General features: G+C 40.1%; 1 protein-coding gene across 10 annotated transcripts; it reads left to right on the top strand.

The window, feature by feature from the left end:
* Positions 1-458: 458 nt before the first annotated feature.
* On the top strand, positions 459-20,203 carry LOC111870741 (zinc finger protein 239-like). 10 transcript variants are annotated; one of them, XM_033753980.1, is made up of 5 exons: positions 459-875; positions 4,396-4,778; positions 7,046-7,168; positions 9,821-9,988; positions 17,185-19,301. In XM_033753980.1, exons 2-5 carry the CDS (start codon positions 4,677-4,679, stop codon positions 17,989-17,991), a joined length of 1,200 nt encoding a protein of 399 aa, XP_033609871.1. In that variant the 5' UTR covers positions 459-875; positions 4,396-4,676; the 3' UTR covers positions 17,992-19,301. The 10 variants fall into 10 exon arrangements, with proteins under 10 accessions (XP_033609871.1, XP_023719019.1, XP_023719020.1 ...); XM_023863251.2 differs by having other exon boundaries at positions 4,615-4,778; XM_023863252.2 differs by lacking the exon at positions 459-875 and adding an exon at positions 956-974 and having other exon boundaries at positions 4,615-4,778.
* The last annotated feature ends 4,033 nt before the right edge of the window (positions 20,204-24,236 follow it).

Below are 24,236 nucleotides of genomic sequence, written 5' to 3' on the forward strand. Positions count from 1 at the left end.
AAGTGGAAGCCCCAGATTCGATGTTTTTTGTTTCTCTTATTATTATTCTGACACTACTTTCCGATACACCTGTTGCCTTTGCTACTTCCACTCCTATGTTCTTCACTGTAATTGTTTACCCACCCTCTTTCATATACTTATATACATTACTAACAATTTCTCTTGATTGTGAATGCAACACTTTTCCACTCAATTTACTTTGTGTAGGTGGCATGTTAAAGGAGATAGAAAAAATGTAGATATATAAATATACAAAAAAGAAAGTCAACGAGTAAAAATAAGCAATAAAATAAAATATTAAGACAGTAATGAGAAAATAATACACTCAAATAAGACTCCAATTGTCAAAACTTTTTAACTTGACTGTACAAGGAAGACTGCTCTTGAGAAAATAATACACTCAAATAAGACTCCAATTGTCAAAACTTTTTAACTTGACTGTACAAGGAAGACTGCTCTTGAGAAAATAATACACTCAAATAAGACTCCAATTGTCAAAACTTTTTAACTTGACTGTACAAGGAAGACTGCTCTTGAGAAGTGTGCTTGCACTGAGTGTAGACGAATGACTAATCAGAACACCCCTCAACTTTCAAGAATGGACCTGCCCATCCACTGCGCAGCTTTTCCTGGACTGTCACCTCTAAATGCTAGAACTTTACTTAAGTCTTCTTGAACTGAACCTCCTGAAGCACTTGAATCCTTCTCTACTAAGCTTCGAGTGCTTCGAGGCACAACACTTGACAGCAGCCACTAGCGCCAGTAGCCGGTAGCCACCACATTCATTCACCACGTAACATGATGGCGGATCGTGTCTTACTACAGGAAGTTTGTTGCGTTTGTTGTATACAACAGGATGCACGAAATGAAAAAAAGTTTGTTGTATATTTGTATGTTGGTATGCCTAGTGTGATATTTTCAGAGGTTTCAGAGTTTCAGAGTTTGTGTATGTTGGTAGCGTTGGTAGTCAGTAGGTCAGTAGTGTGGTAGTGTGCAAGAGAAATGAACATGTTTGGAACGTTGAGAGGGTTTAGAGCGTGTATGTTTAGTACAGGGGGTGAAACTCCCGTAGGCAGTTATGTACGTCGGATAGGTGAAATGATTATGGAGTTGTAGGCGAGTTTTTGAATGAGAAATGTGTATCTGCATGAATTCCTACTGAAGTAAGTTTTATTATTATGGCAGGTGAATTGCGTAATAATTGATTGTGTCTATTGCGCGAAACGGATTTAAACACCCTGGCACTGTGTGCTTTTGAAAATCACAAAATCTGCAATGTTGCAAAACCGAAGGGCAATGTAAATAGAAGTATTTAGCGCTTCATATTTCCATTTGGTCGTCAGTGAAATTCAGTGGAAAAGTAATCTTCAAACAGAAAAGAACTAATACTTTTTTTTTACTACTCTGTGATGTCAAGTGTTAGAATAAAATGGATTTCATAAGGTGAAGTTATCCCGGGGTTTTAATTACGCACCGAACCACCAAAGACGTATGGGGGTGCGGCGGTATGGGGTTATAAAAGAAACAGCTACGCAGTTCAACGTCTACAGACATTCAGAAATCTGTAATGACAGTGAAGTAAATTATTTTGTAAGGTGCCATTGGAATATTAAAGAAATGATTGTGCATAAAACAGAAGAACTATATAAATTAATAAAATATTGTTAAGAGCCCGTTCCAAGTAGTAAGACTTTCTAATGGCGTATTTTAGCATCCTTTTGCAGTTGGTGTTAGATAATGCCCACACTGCACACTAGATTGACTAGATAGACAACATCCGTGCCAGAAACGATAATACATGTGGCATAGAAGGAGGAACTACATTGACTGCATGTAGAAACACCATTCATAGTAGTTCAGAAGGCACAGCATTTCATGCAGAATTTCAGCACACCCGATGATGGTTGGGTAGGCTTAAACATATAGTGCAGTGACAAATTTTAAACGGATTTAATTTAAACATTGTTGCATGGTGGATGGTAAACAGAGCTAAATATAAATTCTGAGACTCCCTAGTATTGCGGAATCAAGATTTCACCATTGCATGGGTTTCTGTAGAGGCATAAAACAGTCCATGCAACAGACTGCAGTTTAAACAAGATGTTGCCTGTTAAGCAGAAGCAGTAGGCCTGTAACATATTCCTGTTGCCTTGTCACAGGACTGACCTCTGCCCCTACTGAAGGCATCTTTTTGGTCAGTGTGCAAATAACTTGGGACCCTGCTGCTCATATTTTAATGACCGTTATTTCTGTAATTGAAAGAACGTGAACTGTAGAGTGAGAAAATCATGGCTAATTCTGGGACTGTAAAATATAGGAATGGGTAATATTGTATTTAAGCATCCTGTTGCATTTATATATCTTTCATGCACAATATATTCAGTCCTCACTGCGCCTATTTTCACTTTATTTCTCCCCCTTACTACATGTTTTATTCAGCCATCCACAAACAAGAGCTAACAACCTCATACATGGGGGCATGGAGCAACATATGACTAGGAACAAATGATAACCCAAAGAAAGGGCTTACGAACAGAAGCAACACACGAACACCAAGCTACAACATAGAACTATATCATTTTAACAAGGGGACGATGCCCCCTAGTATAGGTGCAAGAATCATATAATCTTAACCAAAATTAAATTTGATAGTGAGTGACATTAATCAGTGCAGATGAGTATCGAGTGTACATCAAGCGAATTAGGCAAGAAATATCACATTTGCACATGTATAAATAAGTGAACATTTTATACAGTGCAACAATTTTGGTGTAGACAAAACACCTGATGATGGCTGTTTGAGGCCAAAACCTGTCGTATGGAGGAGAAATAAAAGTGAAAATAGTTGCATTGAGGACAATGTATTCTGTGTGATAGCAATGTGTACATGTGTAGAAGCCAAGAATGATGCTTCTCTGAATGTGTTTAACCATCTCAAATATAAAGGCTGTGCCATAGCTCAAGCAGTTAGTTGCTGGCTTCCTGGGCTTGATCCTGATTCTGGTCAAGTGGGATTTGTGGTGGACAAAGTGGCGCTGGGGTGGGTTTTCTCTGAGTACTTCGGTTTCCCCTGCCAATCTTCATTCCACCAAATTCTCCATCATAATCACCCTGGGCAGGTACAATAGGCCAATCAGTGGCCGCCATGCCGAGTGGACGCAGCTGGACTCCACCCCCTACTAAGTGAAATCTCAAATATAAAATGCCTTGAAATTGACAAGTTGGTATACAAGTGAACCTGCTCAGGTGTTTCAAGAGATCCATTATTGCGTAGTGTAACATCTGCAATAATTGTACAGACGAGTCACATATTTTCAGTGGCACGCAGTAGCGTAGTTGGTTGAGGCACTATGCTACAAGCTGACAAGCTGGAAAGTCACAGGTTCAATTCCCAGTGAGGTCATTGGATTTTTCAGTTGACCTAATCCTTCAATGGTCCTGAGTTTGACTCAACCTCTAACAGAAATGAGTACCAGGAATATTCCTGGGGACTAAAGGGCAGCCAGCACCTAGGGCTGACAACTTAACCACCATCTGCGAACCAATTGGCTAGAGAATGTGGGAGCCTTGAAGTCTCACAATCGTATGGGCCTCCACGCCTGTTACAGTGATAGTGTTACCTCTTGTATAGACTTTCAAATTCAGCACTGCATGGAATGGCTTAATGCCACTCATTTGTCCCAGCAGAAACTGAGTCTCCAATTATAAAACTTGTTGCAAGTCATTAACAGTCCTGTGCATGATATGCAAGTGAAGAATTGCCAAAGCCATTGGTGTGTGGGGCGTGAAGGCATGTCTGTAGCATTACATGTGCCTGCCCTCTGTTCATTTGGGTTGGAATTGCAAGTAAGGAGAAGCAGATGGGCCAGGCAGCAGACTCCTATTATTTGGGGTGGGCTAGTCAGAAATCCGGGATAATCATCACTTGCTTCCAAACTGGGATTTGTAAAATGACACATTTATAAGTGTATCTTACTCTAATGCGATTTGTAGAAACATGAATGTGTTTTCTGTGAAGCTTCTGTTCTGTTTGTGCACATTAGAAGGAAAAACTGGATGGAAAAGCCTTGAATTTCCAAGTAAATAAAAAGGTATTAAAGTTGTCCTTGTGCTTAACTAATTAAACACTACACCATGAAGACATAGGGGGGTGTGGATTTATAGATTCACATATTCTTGACCATCCCACTAGCTGGAGATGAGTAATCAGCGAGGACCAGCGTGGATGACATGGAGGGGAGAAAAATCTTTCCCCTACCAGGACATGAATTCTAACACCTTGGTCATCCATCCTGTAGCCAGTTGCTACACTGACTGAGCCATCCCAATTCCCTTCCAAGTACATATTCAGACACAAAATGAAACTTCTTTTATTTTGTACTTGTTCCTTTTCAGAAAGAAATATCACATGAAGTTTTTACTGTTTGACGTGGGACACACAAGTTAGTATTCTAAATCAGTCCGTGGATAATTGTGAGTCTACTGTATTGTAGACCCTGATGTTTTAAGTTGTATGTAGTCTTCTGCAGTACGAGACTGTATTGTCTAGTGCATGGTCAGGTTGAAGCTGAAGGCTGACAGCGGGTTCCACTGGAACATTTGTACTCCTTCCAGATGACATGGTGTCATACCACAGAAACTGCAAACATCAAATCTCATGAATTCTGGTGATTAATATGAATACTGCCATCTGGCATCATAACATGGATTTTATAAAGCCCGAACCTGATCCAGATGAGGCTTGTGTTCTACCATCATCCCCAGAGATGGAAAACGAGGTGAGCTATGTTTGCCCATTGCTAAACACCTACAACAACAGTGTACATGTGGCCTCCATTTCATATTTTTGAAATCCTTGAGTGATTTACTCCCTTTGTAATTTTGCAGGCAGTGTGCAGCTGCTGGTTGCTCAGTTGTTTTTATGTTTGTGCATACTCTTTTATCTCTCCTAACACCAAACTGTTTCATCCAGCTTTTTAATATTAATTACCATCTGAATAGACTATAATTTATTAATATATTAGGATGGGTCTGTGCTGATGGGGTATAACGTAAGTACCGTAGCGTATAGAGGCGTTACTGTGAGATGACCATGAGGTTGGCAGATATACCAGACCCGTTTCTAGGCAACAGCTCAGTGAAAATGTTCCCAGAGCAACAACAGAGGAGCTATGTTTTCTATGTGGTCCTGGCTAAGATGTTTAGAGCTTAGTTCTGTGTGATTTGTCTCTGTGTTTATTTCTAAACTAACCTTCTTACTAGTGTCAACTGGATATTTTATATCTATCTTTATGGTACTGTCACATGTATGAGATGGAGTTTGGATTGGTGAATGGATTTGTTGACCACTTATACACATGACTCAAAACAACAAGCAGTTACAGCACCACCACTAATCTCCATGATTCACAAGTTACCACAACACCTGCTGAGCCTCTTCCAGCCTGCTGTGTCTTCACCAGCTCTCCCCTAGCAGTGGCTTCTAACAGTGGAGATTCTTCAGCTTCACGTGCTCAGGTCCTCTTGTCACAGATTTGCAAGTGTATGTAGGTGTCTCATCGCAGCACAGCAGAACCAGCCAGGGAACTTGCAGGCCACTTGTCTGAGCCCTCCATCACAGGTGACACACAGTGCGGAGCTCGTGGTGACTCTTTAAACCAGATATGTGAGGATGTCAGGTTGCGGTGGAAGAGTCTGGCGTTGTCTTCATCCAATTGCAGTCCACTCAGCACTTTGCTGAAGAATATGATGTCGAAGCTGAAAAGCTGCCATCAGGATCCTCCACAGGTTTTCTGTGTAAAGGATGGAGTTGTTCAAGTTCTTTATGTAGTGTGAGGAGTTACCCAGGTGTGGTGGCACCATTAGGCCTCCAAGACTGTTCTGCAAAGCTGTAGGTGGGGCTGAGGGGGACCTCTTGTCTGTGTTTGGGAAGCCATACAAGGTGTCCCAGGAGGAAATATCAATATTCTTGGAGGTCATTGTGTCAGTCATTCTAAGCATAAAAGTGTATATGCACATGTTACCTATTCCAAACAGTTTCTGAGATACAGCTGTTTTACTGTAGAGTTCAGAATTGTTGAAAATAAATATATATTATGTACTGTTTCTAATACTGGTATTTACTATTCAACAGAGAAAGTTGGTACAGGTCACCTAGTATAATACATTTTCGAAAATTCCACCGTCAACATCAGTGCACTTTTCAACTCATGTGAGGACATCGCACGTTACTAGTCTGTACAGTGAAATAACTCTATCTCGGAAACTGTTCTGAATATGACATATGCCCTATTTTGCTTAGAGTGACTGATACTGTGACCTTCCAGAATACTGACGACGCCTGTATATGTATAGAGCCTCAGTGGTGCTTAATCATGTGATTGCAATTGGTGAGTTGTGTGTTCCAGCATTGATGACTTTTTGATGAACATGTTAGTTTAGCATTCCATGGAGTGCATGGGATTCCTTTCTAGGAGTCTTTGTTTGCTGGATTGTCTGGAAGACTAGTGACCTGTCTCTCTGTCTAGTGTTGAAGGGACTAATGGTATTGGTCTTGTCTGCTGTCAGATCCTCTGCTCTCGTATGATTATCTCTGGGTGTGCTTGAATGTTTGGAAAATTCTAATGGTTTTCTGTGAACTGCCATTGTGTTGGTCTGTGCACTCCAGTCTTGATGTCAAGACCTTGATGGGCCTTCATTCATTGTCTATTGTCTTCTGAAGAAGTGTGGAGAGCTCTCATATATGTTGCTGTCACTTAGGGTCTGGTCCTTTACTTCACTGCTTTAAAGACATGAAAACAGAAAAAGGTGTACACTTGATATTGAACCTGGGAAGCTTGCTTACTTGGTGATGTACAGTTTTAGGGCACCCACTGTTTTGTTTCTAGAGGCATCCAATTTGTTGTATAAACTGTTAGAAGTTTCACTGTGGAATCAGATATTTTGCACAGTGTCTGCTGTTTTGTGTGTGCGCATTGCATGCTCGCGTGCGGAAACAACAGAAATATATCATCTGACAATTATCTTGCATTTATAATGTTTGCAGCAGAATACAGTAATCAAGGAAGAAGAAGATGATGTAGATGTTCTGAGTGAAGACTGCATTCACATGAAGTTTGAAGAGGTTTATATACCATCAGCATTTCCCATAGAAAAGGTTGAACCTGAGGTGAGCCTTGTATACGGATGTTTTGTTCATGTTTTCCCTGTATGTGTCTTTCTACAAAACATTCTTAATATTATGTCAAATTTAGAAACAGGCTGTAGTAGTGTTAATTCATGTGACTGGAATATTTTTGCTGTGAAACAGAAAGAAGCAACAAAACGTGTACGGCCTCTGCATTTCTGCTGTGGTGACCCAAAGTATGTTTGTCTGAATTGGGTTATGTATGTGTTCATTTAACTGATGTGGTAGGACATACATACTGTACAGGCTAACACAGGAATGCTTTTACAAACCAGTAAATGGATTGGACTGTCAGTGAGCAGAGATGTGTGTTTGTCGATGCAGCATAGCTCCAGCGGCACATGTTCCCAGTAGTGAAAAGGAAGTTTTGTTGTGCAGTTTTTGTTGGAAATGGGTCTCTCGATGTAGGAAAAAGTATTCATAGTTGAGTATTATTTCTGCTCATACGGAAGTGGTCGCCAGACAACTCGCTTCCTTGGTTTTGAGTGGCCAGATGTTATCTGTACTACATAGTACACGTGTGACGATATGGTGTGCTGTCTCAGCACATGGTACATTAGGCTCATATTTCATTGAGGATGAGGAAGGCAATGCTCTTACCATCACCCAAGAACGCTACAGGGACATGGCGATCGGACCATTTCTTCAGGATTTGAGAAGGTTCTGTTGTGCAAGGGGCCTTCACATGAATATACAGTGGTATCAACAGGACGTCTTTTCATTTCAGTACTGAATTTTTGGCGCATACTTTATTTCAGAATCAGAATTCATCTGTCCATAATTTAGTAATGTAATTATTTTGAAATGATCTTATTACCCCCAAGAATATTCCTGGTACTCATTTCTGTTAGAGGCTGAGTTGACCGCTGGGCCATAGTGTGGCTGGGAGGATTAGTTAAATTGAAAAAATCCACCTCATTGGGACTCAATCCTGCGACCTTCCGGCTTGTAGCATAGTGCCTTAACCAACTATGCTACCACGTGCCCCAGATGTTAGTGAACAGCTGTGGCAAATCAGGATTAAATTAATGAAGTCATTTACTGCAGATTAAATTTAGTAAATAGTTGTTGATACCATTCAGTTCAGAATCTGATGTCTTCCCATCACTAAAATCAAAGTGTATAGCTTGAATTAGAACTAAAATTTTACCTTTTTGCTTTATGTGCGTGTTAAACTGTTTGAGGCAATAAATGAAGAATTTATATAGATCTTGGGGGGGGGGATCAAGCACTGAGTGCTGGGAAGAATATGTGTACATTAGAGGGACAAAATATGAAAGCTGTATGTTAAGGAGCTTCATCTGACATTACTGTGATCAAGTGAAGAAATGTTGGTGTGAGTGATGGATGTAATACTACTGAAAGACATGTGAAAAGATTTAAAAATTTCAATCAGAAAATCTGATAGTGAGAGAGGATAAGTATAGGGTGATTATAAATGTTCTAAGTGGTTTAAAAAATACTGTAGTAAAGCTGAAGGCACATAGAAATGAAGTTTCTACCACTGGAAAGAGCAACTCATAAACTTTATAAGTGAAGAAGCAGAAGTTAGATAACTTCTGCACTGCCCAATGGGAGCCCAACCATGCGAAATGAAATAGTGTTTCATGTACTTGCATTTCAGTCCGGATAATGTGTGACCACTGTTCAGTGGAATGGTCAGGGAAAGTACCAGAAAAATCTCTCAAGTGCTAATTTGATTTGTTCATTGGATCAACATGGGGCCCATTTCTGAGTGCCACATACTCAGATAACCGTTCTCAGGTTGTGACTAGAATGGAATTGATATTCCGTCACTTCCTGCAGTTATGAAAAGTTCAGAGGACAGAATGTGAAATGATATTGGGATAGTTCCTCATCACTTGCTGCAGAATTTTACACAGAAAACAGAATATCACTTTGATAAGTGCAGAGCTGCAAATAAATGGAGCATAATTTGAACTCAGTATTGTATCAAAGAAATTTTGAGTTGATCTTTGTAGTGGCTTAAGTTTAATTTCTGTATGCCTTTCAGTATACGAACAGCAGCAGGATCTGTAATCATGGTAGTGGATCTTTGGTGCATAAAGGGTGGGACTCTTTAGACTTTCCTTGCAGTATTAGCTTCTCACGAAGAACTTTGCTGCATGCATTAGAAATAAGAAAATGGTTTCATAATTTTGTTTTGTGATATAAGCTCCTGTCATCTAACTATATAAACATTACAGAATAGTCTTACATTAAAACAGTCTATGACAATGTAAAAAGTTGTCCCTGTGCTTAACTGTGCCTTGAAGGCATATGGAGGTGAGTGGTCACCTACTCCCTGTGTGTGGCAGTGTTGGTGTCTTTAATTAAATGTTGTATGGAATATTAAATTATGATTCAGACTGTAGTTGTATAGTTTCACAGTGAGTTATTTCTGGAATTGGAAAGACATGAAGTTGTTCAACAAGTCGTTATGGATAGAAATGGTTCTTTGGTTGTTATGATGCCCAAGTCCGCAGCATGAATGACTCAAGAACAAATTTAACACAGTAATTCGAGAGCCTAAACTGCTCTCATTTTGCTGAACTTTTCTATTGAAAGTATGTACTGTTACATGTAATGAAGAAGTACGGCTGCGACTTATAAAGGATATGGTGGCTTTTGCAGAACTGCACAGATTTACTGAAAGTTGTGTCTGCTTCAAGTAGTGAGACATGTTTACAATTGTCTCATGATGGAAATGAGTTCATCAGTACAAAAATTGAAGCCATAGATCCACAAGAGGAGGATGGACAAGTGTCAAAAACATTTACGGGAACAGAGGTTGGACAAGAGGTGAGTTCTGTGTATGTGTGTCAGGCTCATTTCACACGCCTCATTATTTGCCTGTTGTATTAACACCTTGAATAGTAGAATTAAAATGTGATAAAGTGCATCCTGTTGTGTACATGGTGTTTAGTTACCTATGTTACAGCCATCGACCCAATAAGTTAGTATATAAGAACCACAAGACAGAAAGCGTGAAATGGTACAAAGAACCCCCCCTCCTCCTCCAGCACATCGACACACATCTGTGGAAGGTTGCACATGCCTAAGCACAACCACCTCACAAACAAGTGAAAGTGTAACTAATAACATAAGTTGCACCTCAATTCACGAACTTTTAACAACAATAATAATTAAAAACTAGATGCTGCAGCGAGCGTAAGTAAAAATGGCACCGAAAAACAAGTGAAAATGTAACCAGTGACATGAATTAAACCTCGATTCATGAACTTTTAACTTTTAACAATTAAATTAGAATAATAATAATAATTTTAACCTGTGTTTTATAAAAGAACTCGATATATTAGTGAGCGTAAGTCTGGAAAAGATACAAGGTCGAATGAGTGAAAAGTGAATGTGACCGCGTGTAATTATACAGCCGTGTTCATACACCCGAAGATGACCTCTTGAGGTTGAAACATGTAGTGATAATGTGATAAAAAACGTGTTGTGTAGTCGGTAAATTTACTCTACTATTGAATGTAGCCAGAATTTTAAATACAATGTGCAATTAATACTTCTATACCATTATATTATTCTCATTGCTATACTTTTATGTCTTTTTAGTCATAACCATAATACATACTTACTTATGGAGCTGAGCCCTTCTTGAGGAGAAGCCAAATCTGCAGCTACTCAAAAATTTCCCAGCATTTTATGGAACCCGAAGGTTCATTACCGTGTTCACAAGAGCCCTCCACTGGTCCCTATCCCAATCCATATCAGTTCAATCCATACCATCCCATCCTGTTACTCTAAGATCCATTTTAACATTGTCCACCCACCTATGCCTTTGTCTTCACAGTGGTCTCCTTCCTTCCGGCTTTCCCACCAATATCCTGTATGCATTCCTCTTGTCCCCGATTCGTGCTACATGCCCTGCCCATCTCATCCTCCTTGACTTGGAGAAGAGTACAAGTTATGAAGCTCCTCATTATGCAATTTTCTCCAACCTCCTATCACTTCACCTCTCTTTGGTCCAAATGTTCTCCTCAACACCCTGTTCTCAAACACCCCCAGTCTATGTTCTTCCCTTAATGTCAGAGGCCAAATTTCACACCCGTACAGAACCACAGGCAAAATTATAGTTTTGTATATTTTAATTTTTATGTTTTTGGACACCAGACGAGAAGACAAAGGGTTCTGGACTGAATGGTAGCAAGCATTACCCGAGTTCAGTCTCCTCTTAATTCCCTTCTCAATCAGGTTTTGATTTGTATTGTCATTCCCAAATATCTGAACTGTGCCACATTTTCAAAACACTTGCTTCCCTTCGTTATGTCATGATTTTGCCCTGCATTTTGGTGACGAGACAGCAACATATACTTAATTTTCTCTGTCTTTACTTCTAGACCAACCTCCTTGTGTCAGTTAAAATTGTGTGTTTTTCTTTATGGTATCTATATTATCACCCAATAGATTCACATCATCGGCATAGACCAACATCTGATGTGTCCCGTTTAAACTTCAACGGACGTACTTTTAAATTGCCCTAATTAATCAACATTGCAACTTTTCATAAAAAAATACATATTTTCCGTTCTATGTAACATAGAAATACGAACTAAAAACAACCTGAAAGACAATAAAATTTTTACAAACGAAAATTAACTGTGATTATTTTGTCATGAAATGCAAAATATAATCTTTAATATATATGTTATGAAATTCCAAAAGCCTTACCCATTGTTTTTTTTCAACCTTGAATCATGGTGATATTGTAAATATAATCACACTATATACAGTAATATTTTGTTGAGACTGTACATGAGTTTTAAATGCGTCACTTCACAGTTTATGATACTCTCGCACTCTGACATGCGTGGAACTTCTCGAAGAAGTTCACCTCACACAGAGCAACATAACACTTTTTACAATAGAAGAGCGTGCTCCTGCTTTTCTTATTTAGCGAAACACGTGACGTCTTTGTTTCCCTTTGGTGGGCCAGTGATGTGAATGTTTCACCTCCAGTCGACTCAATTGGGCCCCGGATAACCTTGGCCTCCCCCGAGAAGTGCCACTGACTGTGATATTTGCCTTGTGTGATTGAAGAGTCATCTTGGGGGAGGGGGGGTTCCAGCAAAATTGAATAAATTATGTTGATTGACAAAGCGACACTCTCACCTGTTAGTAATACTTGTGAAATAGTGATGCAAAGTAATTATAACACTAGTCGAAAAGAGTGCCAGTCCGACACTGATATCGAAAGTCACAGTGGCGAAGATGCCCTTTACTCACAAAGTAATACTGGATCAGGTTTATACCTTTTCCAAGACGCAAAATAAAAATGATATGCAAAGAAATATATGACAGTCTGACACTGAATTTTTAACTGATTGGACAATCTGACACTGACTTCCTAACTGATAAGGAAATATTAGACAATCCGACACTGACTTCCTGACTGATAATTTGCCACTGAAAACCAATCCTTGAATGCGTCACACTTCCTTGAAGGCTCTGGAAGCACCCACATGCAAGCACTGATGAATATTTCCTCATCAGTTCTCGAAACAAAGCTGGGTTATATTTGGCTGACAAGGTCATAAACAGTCATATCTAAACGTAAATAGTATCGAAACCAGTACCCTGATAAATGATTTCATTGTTCAGAGCTAACAAATGAACCTCTGACATGACCTTCCATGGGTTTGGTTTGGGTTCAAACCCAAGTTCAAACTGTCAGCACTGCCAAAGAGAACATGTGTCCTGCCGCATATATATATAAAACATTTGGCCAACATAGGGTACTGCTTGCTGCATATATATATATTGTCACGTGTTTGGAATCCAGGAGTCACTTCCATAGTAATGCCAGAACAGACCGTTGCATAGGTAGCGACAATAGCGGTATTGTAGCCCCAAGAGTTGGCTGTTGCCTAGGAAGTAACAATAGAGATACTGTAATTCTAACAGTGAGCATTGCATAGAGATGAGTTTCCACGGTTATAACAAAGGCTCATTTGCATAGCAGCGACCGAAGTTATAAAAAGGGTTGAATGCATTCGCCCAGTCAGTCTGGAAGTAACCACCGAAGGAGTCAGTCTGGAAGTAACCGCCAAAGGAGTCAGTCTTGGGATAGCTACCGCCGAATATAAACAGTCTACAGGAAGCCGCCACCAGAGACAGTAGAGATCCAGCCACGACAACATAAGCAGCAAAACATTGGGCCAGGAGCTAAGCGAAATAGAATTAGTTGTGATACTGCAAGTGGCAGTTCTTGCAAAGTGTATAAGTGTAAAGGCGAAGAACAATAGATACTCGCGTGACGTGCCCAAACACGTTACAATATATATATATATATAACATTCGGCTGTTAAAGGCTAATTTCAGTCCCACCTGCTTTTCCTGGACCTTCCTAATGGCATATTCTAAAGCAAAGTCGAAAAGGAGTGGCAATAAAGCATCTCCTTGTTTTAGACCATTCTGGATAGGAAATTTATCAGACAAATGTTTACCTACACGGACTTTACTGTAAGTTTCGTGTAAACACATTTTAATCAGCTTAACTAGTTTCATGGGTATCCCAAACTCTATCAGAATATTGTACAGTACTTCCCTCCTAACTGAATCATAGGCTTTCTTGAAGTCTATGAATAGCTGATGTACTGTCTCATCGTACTCCCATTTTTTCTCCAATATCTGATGAATGCAAAAGGTCTGATCTGTAGTTGATCTGTTATGTCAAAACCCACAGTGATGATCCCCAGTAATTTAATCTATATATGGACTTAACCTTGAGAGAAGAATATTGGATACAATTTTATATGAAGTTGATAGCAGTGATATCCCCCAATAATTACTACAGCCAGTTTTATCACCCTTCTTGTGAACTGGTACAATAGTAGATTCCTTCCACTGATCAGACAGTTCTTCCTTATGCCAAATCATATCCATAATAATGAATTTTATTAGAATATTAAGTTGTAGATCTATGTTCACTATATAAATATATGTATGTAGGTTGTACCAAAAGTCATGAGGAACTATTTTTTGCGTGCAACCTGGAAACAGCAGACGAAAGAGAGTACGGTGGTAGGTGGAACCAGCTGTTGTGTTAACCTTCAGTGTCTTGTGACGTCAATAGCTTGCATCATGTGACCAGTATCACTCCTAACAAAATGGCCAACGATGTCCTTTCACCAGCGTGCTGTCATCGAATTTCTTGTGAAAGAGGAAATCCCTGCTGCAGAAATCCACCAGAGACTTCAGCATGCTTATGGAAGTGTGTGAATGGGTGTGAGCAGTGTTCGAAGATGGGTGAAACATTTTAAAGATGGGAACACCAGCATCGAAGATGAGCCTTGGTGTGCTTGTCCTCGAACAGCCTCAACTGAACGCAACAAGGAGAGAGTGGATGAGATCATTCAAGATGACAGGCATGTGAATGTGGACACAATAGCCCGAAAACTTGGAGTAGGGCACAGTGCAGTACAGGAGATGATTGAAAGCTTGGGCTATAGGAAAGTTTGTGCTGGTTGTGTCCTGCTGTTATTGACCAAAGACCACAAAGTTCAGCGAAAAGCCATCATCTCAGAACTGCTGCAGAGATATCGACACAAAGGTGATGATTTTTTGCTCTGTATTGTGACAGGTGACGAAAGCCGGTTTCACCATTTCGAGCCTGAAACGAAATGGCAGATTATTGAATGGCACCATTTGCATTCTCCATCAAAGAAGAAGGCAAAGACAGTGCCATCAGCTGCGAAGGTGATGGGCACAGTCTTCTGGGATGCAAAGGTGTTTATTCTGGCTGAATTCCTGGAACCTGGGCAAACCATCAATGCTGCTCGTTATGTCCAGACACTGCACAAGCTCCGTTGTGCATTGCGCGATAAATGTCTGGGACGAAACATCATCATCCTGCATGACAACGCTCGCCCCCACGCCGCTCACCTCACATTGGAAGCAATTGCAAAGATGGGGTGGGAAGTTCTTCCAGGCCCCTCCTATAGCCCTGATCTGGCACCTTCCGACTACCATCTTTTCAGATTTGTGAAGGATCAGCTGCGTGGACAACATTTTGAGACAAGGGAGGCAATTCAGAAAGCAGTGCATCAGTGTCTTCCTATGGCTGGAACGGAATTTTACAGAAATGTGTTCAGAGAAGTGGCGATTATGTGGAAAAATAAAGAAAGGTCTGTAGATTGAGGTGGTGTATTTGGTTTGTCAATAATAAAGCATGTTACTTTACAAAAAATTGTTGCTCATGATTTTCAGTATGACCCCTCTTATATTTTTGCTGCCAACAAAGCCATCAGTTGCAAGAATATGGATTTGTATCATAGTTATTAATTTTTAATCACCTGAGTTAAGTGCCTGATGATGACTTAATTATATGGTCCAAACATGTAAAACAAGTTACGTTTACATTAAACACATAAGACATATAGCAGCATCTGTTGTCTTCATTGAAGATATAACCAGATTGTTTGTTGTGTTGACGGTTGTAACATAAGTAATTAAGTAGAATTTACATTCCCAGGTGCTTTCCAGAGTCAAAATATTTAAGCCCATTACAGGCTGTAATGCATTGCTTTGATTAAAGAATTTGTGTTCCAGCTATTTTTTGTTTGAAATTTTTTTGGGGGTGGGGGCTCCGTGATTTTAGTCTGCAAGCGAACTATACTGACCGAGCGACCGCCGCTTGTCGGTGAAGTTTAGTGCCAACTTTTGCGGATAGAGGGTACTGCGTGGTTAGCGCCACGAATCCTCATGGCCATTAATTTCGGTTTTCTAGATAGGAGCCGCTATTTGCTTGAAGTAGCTCCTCAATTATCACATGGCTGAGTGGACCCCGTTTCAGACGCACTACTTCTCAGAAGAAATCTGGTAGCACCGGGAATCGAACCCGGACCTCTGGATCTGTAGCCAGGAATGCTGACCACTAGACCACAGAGGTGGTCATGAAATTTAGAAGCAGATGAAAAACATTAATCACTCTCCCTCCATGCATTTTGTCTCCAGTGTCACATTAAAACCTATGAAATAGCCTCCCATCATGTGGGTTGGGATGTGTGTTAGTGTGTTCGGAAATACTGTGTAAAATGTAAAATGAAGCTTTTGTGAATTGTAACCCCGTGTTTGTTAGAACTGTATATTTGGAGTTTTGTGGTGCCATGCTTTATCTACATCTGGTTTCTGTTATTCTCACCATAATGTGAATGTCTATTGGCATGGTTGAAGATTACTTGCCAGTCATCTCCGCTACTGAAAACAAAGCTGAGGGCTGTTATCACAGAGGTTCTGCAACATGAGAACCCACTGAATGTCTCAGTTACTTTGGATGACTGATGAATAGTAATTTTTACACAGGCTGGGTACAAGTGTTAGTGTAGAACTGTTTTGAAACTACAAGCCACGGAGGCCACTTTTTTTAACCATTTGCACCATTTATATTTTCCCTGTTTCTGTACATTTGGGCCTATTATCTCACATGGCTGTTAAATGAGACATAAATGTTATGTCTCATTTTGCAAGAATGTGGGTTGGATGACAGAGAATTGACACTTTCTTATTTTGAACAAGACTGTGTAATTACATATGTAATTGTGCCTTGGAATAGGTCAAGACCTTCTTTTGGGGCTACAGTATTCTTGAAAGGATGTTGGCTGCCCCATACTGGCTCCAGTAGGCTTATTCCTATGTGGTCTACTCTTCATTAAAAAACAAATCTCACACTGTTGAGACACTGGTCTGTGTCTCTCTCCAGGTGGTGGGCAGAAGCTGCACTTGTGTTCATCCAGGTGCCTTGACATTACTAAGTTATACTTTGCCAAATATAAATTTCAGCAATAAGTAAATTAATTATTGTGAGATTTTGTAAGTAATTAGTTTGGGGCCTCCTCTGGGTGAGTCACTCTGTGCAGTTCCAATATCCTCTCTACCGCAAGTTTTTTTCTTATCCTGTAATGAGATTAGTAAGAAATTAATCCTTGATTTGAAAGGTAATTGTTCTTAATGATGTTTATTTCCCTACTCATTAGAGCCTTCTGAGTGAACATCTGTCCACGCATGCAACTAAGAAGGGCGCTTGCTTGTGTGATGTGTGCCATAAATCCTTCACTGTTCAGAGCAGGCTGAAGGTTCATCAACGTATACACAGTGGTGAGCGTCCATATTCCTGTGATGTGTGTCATAAATTATTCAGTGAAAAGAGTAAAGTGAAGAGACATCAACTTATACATAGTGGTGAGCGGCCATATTCCTGCCATGTTTGCAACAAGTCATTCAGTGTTCAGAGTAGTTTGAAGGTACATCAGCGTATACATCGTGGAGAGCGTCCGTATGCTTGTGATGTTTGCAATAAATCATTCAGAGAGCACAGTAAACTCAAGATACATCAGTATGTACATAGTGGAGAACGTCCATATATCTGTGATAAGTGCAATAAATCGTTCAGTGAGAAGAGTGTGCTCAAGAGACACCAGCGTGTACATAGTGGTGAGCGTCCACATTCTTGTGATGTATGTAATAAATCATTCAGTGAAGAAGGTAATCTGAAGAGACATCAGCGTATACACCTTGGAGAACGTCCATATTCTTGTGATATTTGTAATAAGTCATTTGGTGATCCGAGCGCTTTGAGAGGGCATCAGCGTATACATGGTGGAGAGCGCCCATATTCCTGTAAAGTGTGTAATAAGTCATTCAGAGAGCAGAGTAAACTTAAAGTACATCAGTATGTACATAGTGGTGTACGCCCTTATAATTGTCATATATGTAGTAAATCTTTTAGTGAGCGAAGTAAACTAAGAAGACACCAACGTGTACACAGCGCAGAGCATCTGTAATACATGGACATGTATAATAAATCATTGGGTTAGAGATACACACAGTCATATTGGTGAGCTGTGTAAAAAGTAACTGTATAAATTAAAAAGAATGAATGTGTAGGCTTAATAAGTGGTACATGAACACAAGTGCACACACAAATGTAGCAAAGCATGTTAAGCTATGTCTGATATATCAGAGTGACAGTCTGACGTGTAGTGGAATTAGGTAGCCTCGATAACAGACTGACTCAGCCTACATTACATGTTCCATGTATTCATGAGGATTCTTGCTACCCCGAAGCAGCTGTGAAATGTATGCCCATCACTAAATTACAAACTCCAGTAATTATTTCTCATCTTCAATCCACTGTAACACATTCATTCAGTAGTTACTATAGGACTACTACTATACCAGGACGATGGATAAAGTCTAAAAACCCAATATATCAGGACATTCATTCAGATTTGTTTATGCTGCTTTCTGATGGCTTCCAACATTGATAATTTGTATGCCTGTAAATGTAATCGTTTTCTTAACACTCTCAACACACTTGTATGAGGAATATGAAGTTTCCAAATCACATTGATTTGTATGAAGTTCATGCAAAACTTTCCAAACTCTTCCACTTTTCAACACTGCAGATAGCCTACTAGTTTTCTTCATGATGTACAGAACCTGGGCCCACTGGGAGGATCCTAGTGGTGCTTTACATGAATGTTTCATGTGTTAGCAGATTTAGTGTCTTTGAAGCATAATACACAACAACCTTGCTCTGCACTAGTGAAGTTCGCCATTTTGGTCCCGTGTGTCAGGGAATGCTAGTTGTGAAGGACTAGCACTTTCTGTTCTCATGTCTCATACCTGTTTACTGTTCTTCAAATGAATTGTAAGGCCTTCCAAATTTGTAAAGCTACATTTGGGACCTGTTGGAAGCTTTTACACAGCTACACAGTTTTCAGATTGGTAGATATTTCTCTAGTTACGTCTTAAGTGCAGTCTTTACTGAAAGGGGCTAGTTCAAAAGAAAAGGTCAGTGTCACAGTACAGAAACAGAGGACCCTAACACCTTGCTGTGTTCTATATATATTTCTTATGAATATCTTGGTTTATACCTCATAATTTGTATACAATTAGAAGTAGCACTGTTGGAAAGCTGTGTTCAGTCAGTATCACACAAAGATGAGGCAGAAAAGATGAACAATCTGATACAATTTCTGTATTTATAAGCTTCTTTATTTATAAATAGAATTATTGGCAACATTTTTTATAAATGTATGGTGTTTGTTTTTTCTTTTTTACTTTTATTAAATGTTGTATTTTAATGTCATCCCTATATCTTCCTATCTTGTTTCGTGCAGTGCCCAGTCCACAGTAACCCCATTTCACTAAACTAATAACAGAGATCTAAGCATTTTTAATTATATAAGGTGTGAGGTCAATTGTTTAATTATGTAATTAAACACTATGCCATGAAGATGTATGGGGAAATGAAGGTATAGCTCATTAATAGTTTAAAGATTGAAGTTCAAATATTGTCTGACCAATTTGTTTCCAAGCAGTTGTAACTTATATTCCTGAAAGTGAGAGATATTTCTTCAACTAACTATATATCTCAGTGTCCATATTGAGAAAATGATTGTCTCTCATGCAGTCAAGTTTGCCTTTAATGGAACTCAACAGGTAATTACCCCACTGTGTTTTCAAGAAGCTTATCACTAGACCAACGGAAACAAGTCTACGCTTTTCAAACACTACTTTAAGATTTTGCAACATCAATCACCTGAATGTGTTCTGCATGTTCTGTATAACTAATTAACTATAAAGCTGACTGAAAACAAACTTGGCATATTAAATTCGTTTAACCACATGTATTATAAATATCAACATGAATCAATTTAATTTAATATGAACTTAATATATGTTACTGCTGAGTGAGTGGTGGCAGTGGGGAAGGTAGGCAGAGTTGGGGATGACCCATTATAATTCCTTTGCCTGGTTCCACTATAGTCAAGATCCTCCACCCCAAGCGGTAGATCCTGAAGACTTAGTAGAAGGTTGAGAAACCCTCATCGTGGGCCATACAGAATCAGTCTACAGCCTGACACCACTCATGGAGCTGAGCCCTTCTTGAGAAGCTGCCAAATGTGGAGCTGCGCAACAACTTCCCAGCATTTTATGGAACCCAAAGGTTCTTTCAAACTAAGTTAATATTATGGTGTTGCTTCTAAAGTAATTTAATGTAAACAAACTAAATACTCATTAAAATGAAATAATGTAAAGATGAAGCAATTTCATCTAGCCATTTGAAATATAAAGTTGTCCCTGGGCTTAATTAATTAAACGCCATGCCATGAAGACATATGGGGGCGTGGAGGTATAGCTCCACCATTGACCTCGGCACCGGATGGGTGTGGATGGTTAGCTTCATGCCCCAACCACTATATCCCCAGGAAAAGAGCCATCAGATACCCACTGGATTTGAGGCTGGGTGGGCCCGAGACAAGATACTTAGAAGCAGTAACACATTCCACATATTCAGGACTTGCTCATTTCATATCTCAGGCAAACAGCAATTGCGTTGGCTTTTTCAGAAGAATGAAATTTAAGGTCAGAAGAACCTTCAATAGCAGTTGGTGTCCTTGGTCCATCTCTCTTTAAGAGACATTCCGCAATGGGCCACATACCCTGAGGTGTGACTTCAGCGTTACCTATCTTTGTTTCCCACCGTTCTAGTGCCTTTTTTCGGGCCATTCACCTGATTGATTTTGTGACCCAGTTGACTGCCATTTTACACGCTGGATCCCTGGTTTCTTGCCACATTTTTCATAGCCTCTGCTTATGTATTAACAAGCAATTTAGGCCAGGAAAATATGATGGTAACCGGTTGGAGGACTGCATTTTTATACCATTATCACTGAGCGGCGCATGGACCAGTTGGCGTTGGAGCTGTGATTATGGGTGATGATTGGGTAGCACTTGTGTTGGTGTCTAGAGAGTCAGGCTGCAAGCGATGTATAAATATTGCTGCAATTGAGAGCGCTGATTGGATAGCGCTTGTGTTGGTGTCCAGAGGCAAGTGATTTGTAAATATTGCCTGTTTTCGGTGCACTGTAGGAGGTTCCTACACACATTTTGTCTTCATTGCTACTTATGTCAAATTACTCCTAACATCACTTTTCTTGTAATTTTATTTACCTTCGTATTTATGGCACTGGTTTTTAATTTCAGAGTAAATGCCATGAATGCAGAAGTCCTTACTATAGTTCTGGAACCATTCAAATTTCTGTCATCATGAGGGCAAAGCGTTTGTCTTCTGTTTGTGCCATCTTTAGATGTTTCATGATCTGTTTCATTACAAGTTAAACATGTTAAAGTGTGCATATAGAAAGAATACACAGTTATGTACATTTGTGTGCACCACAGAAAGTGCATATAAAGAATATGGTGTGTATGGTGAAGCACAAATTCTTGTTGAAGACATTCTTGCGACATTATTTTGTATTTAGTTGGAAAATATGTACAGCGAATTGTTGAAATACGTTGTAGTGGGTTCAGGAGTGTCAAGTTAATATGAATTATCAAGTGCAATTTTGATGTGACAGATACATATAAGAGGGTGTACTTTCGCTACCTAACCTGTGAAGATTACTTGTGTGAGTGAATTGGTGGACACCATGGCATAGACTTTTTGTTTGCATTAGTGTAAGTACTTGCAATAAGACAGAGTGTGTGGTGAAGTGCAAGTTGCCATTGATGAAGATAATATTGCATTCATAACTTAGCTTTGGGTGACATACAAGTGTGTACCGTGACTGTTATAATGTGTGTTGTAGTGGTTACAAGAATGCCGAGTGATATGCCTTTGCCCTATAAAGAAATCAGCAGGTGAGCTTGTAATGAGCATTTCCTTTTTGCATCAAGAATATATGCTCGTCAGAAGATAGTGTTTGTAGTGAAAGACGTCAGTGATTCAAGAAAGTAGTGTTCTGTTCTGTTGCATTTATCCACAAGGGAATGAAGAGCTCCCCAGCTTTTGTAATTTCTTGCTTGCATCAAGAATAAATGCTTATATACCAAGGACGTGATGGTGATGAGACACATGTAGTCCTTGATATTTTTCTAGCAGTCATATTTCCTGGCATCGTGAAAAATATGAACAGTGATGTGTACAGTGTGTTATGTAACTTGCATAATGTTGCAGAGTGTAAAGGTGTTGTAAATCTTGTTTGGGCTGTAGTGTTGGACTGTGCTTAATGACTTACTTCTCTGTACTACCACCGATCTCCGGCCAAGATTTGAACCAGCGACTTCCAGAATAAGAAGGGGAAATGTTAACCATTCTACTAAGAAATTAGGCTTTGTTCTTTGCATGCACGGGCACTAAGACTTACTATATGGCCCCACAAGGCCATCTGGTGTAACGGTGTCCTTGTGGGGCTGGCCTGGGCGTGGAGATTTCAATGCTCGGTTGAACCCATGTGTTGGTTGTGTTTTGACAGTGGTCTGTCTGTCTGTCTCTTGGCTGTGCCATATTTTATTTTGCAGAAATTCTGAAGGGGGCCATGGAACTGTTTGACCTTACTCCTGAATCCCATTTCCATCAGAATTATACAGAAGCTGGTTATTTAAGTTACAACACACAGAGGTTCTCACGGTGTGAAGGTTCATATTGTGTGGCTTTGCAGATTATAAAACTGTACAATCACGTAAGTGGCCTCTGAAGATAGAGGGAGGATTTGTACCCGAAACATTTGTACAAATCTAACATAATAGACGGAATATAAATGGAGAAATCGTAATTTATGCTTATATATTGAGCCATTAGTGCTTCCCAGAACTTCTTGTTTTAAGAAGTACTTTCACCAGTTTTTTTCGGTCGTGCAGCTCACAATAGTTTTTCGGCGCCATATTGCGGTGGTAATGCTTGCCGTGTCATTCTTACTGTCACGCAGTAACAATCGAAAGTACAACTGGTTTCACATTACGGGTCCGTTCACACCGTTTTGCGCAGGCGCTGCAGCAATATCTATGGCAATCTCAGGACAATGAGGAACACTTTCACCGCTATGGTAGTTCTTGTCACCTTGGTACACGGTACGGCTTCTGAGCTCCCGTTACAGTTACACAAATGTCACACAGGGTGATTCATACCCAAATTTAAAAATGTCTTTTCGGTGTTACTTAACATGCAACGTAAATAAATGTTCAGTGAACATACCAGAAGCGTTCCCATTGTTCCGAATATGTACATCAGACTCCGCCAAATTTTGAGTTTCCTCCACGATACAGAGCGGTTTTCAGTGGATCACTCTGTATGGACCCGGACACCTAAAGCTGTTGTAAACAGTTCTTGTCCGCCCCCTGGTGTCATTACGCATCAAATCGATTCATTTGTGTTGTATTTAACGACGCACGGACTACGTTGCGTAAGGAAGGATGCGGCCGTGGCCTGCTTTGAGGAATTAGCCTTAAGGAAAAGAGGAAAGCCACGAATAACATCAGGCAGGACAATCGGCCTCTGAGTAGAGATTTGAACCCAGGATACCACGAATGCAAAAAAAGAATGGGCACGGCTTAAACTTAAATTTGTGCCGAAGTTTCCCGACTGGCCCCATCTTGCAGAAGTCCTGGCCTCGTCCACGGGCAGGTATACCCGCTCGAACGCACATATTCGCTCAGTTCTGGTGCACTGACGTGACAGGAACAGCTGCCCGCATACCGACGGGATACGGGGGCTGGACGGCCGGGATTCGATTCTAGGCAGGGGCAAGGTATTTTTCTCTGCTACATAGCTTCAAGACCGGGTCTGGGGAGGCCATCCAGCTTCACATCCAATGTGTAGTATGGCTTCTCCCGCGGGGGGGGAGTGTAAAGCGGCCGGGACGTGAAACTGACCACTCACCACCAACTAGTGCAGAGGTCAAAAATGGCGGAACCATACCTCAACTCCTCCATATGTCTTCATGCCATGGTGCTTCATTAATTAAGCAGCGTAGGGGCTTTACCTGTTACATTACCGTCTGCAAGTCAACACCGATCTTTTCCATATACCCACCTTACCACATGATGAGAATAGTTCCTGAACTACTCGTCAGCTGCTCTTTTAATTGTGTTACTGAAACGAATTGCAGTAAACCCTCGCTAATCCGGCTACAGTTAATCCAGATGTCGGATAATCCGGACCGAAACATGAAAAATTCTGCTCACAGTTGAGTACATACTTGAAAAAGATACATGAAATTTGGGAGCAAGAGGGCTTTCA

Source organism: Cryptotermes secundus, unplaced genomic scaffold (genome assembly GCF_002891405.2).
Source record: "Cryptotermes secundus unplaced genomic scaffold, Csec_1.0 scaffold204, whole genome shotgun sequence".
Classification (NCBI taxonomy): Eukaryota; Metazoa; Arthropoda; class Insecta; order Blattodea; family Kalotermitidae; genus Cryptotermes; species Cryptotermes secundus.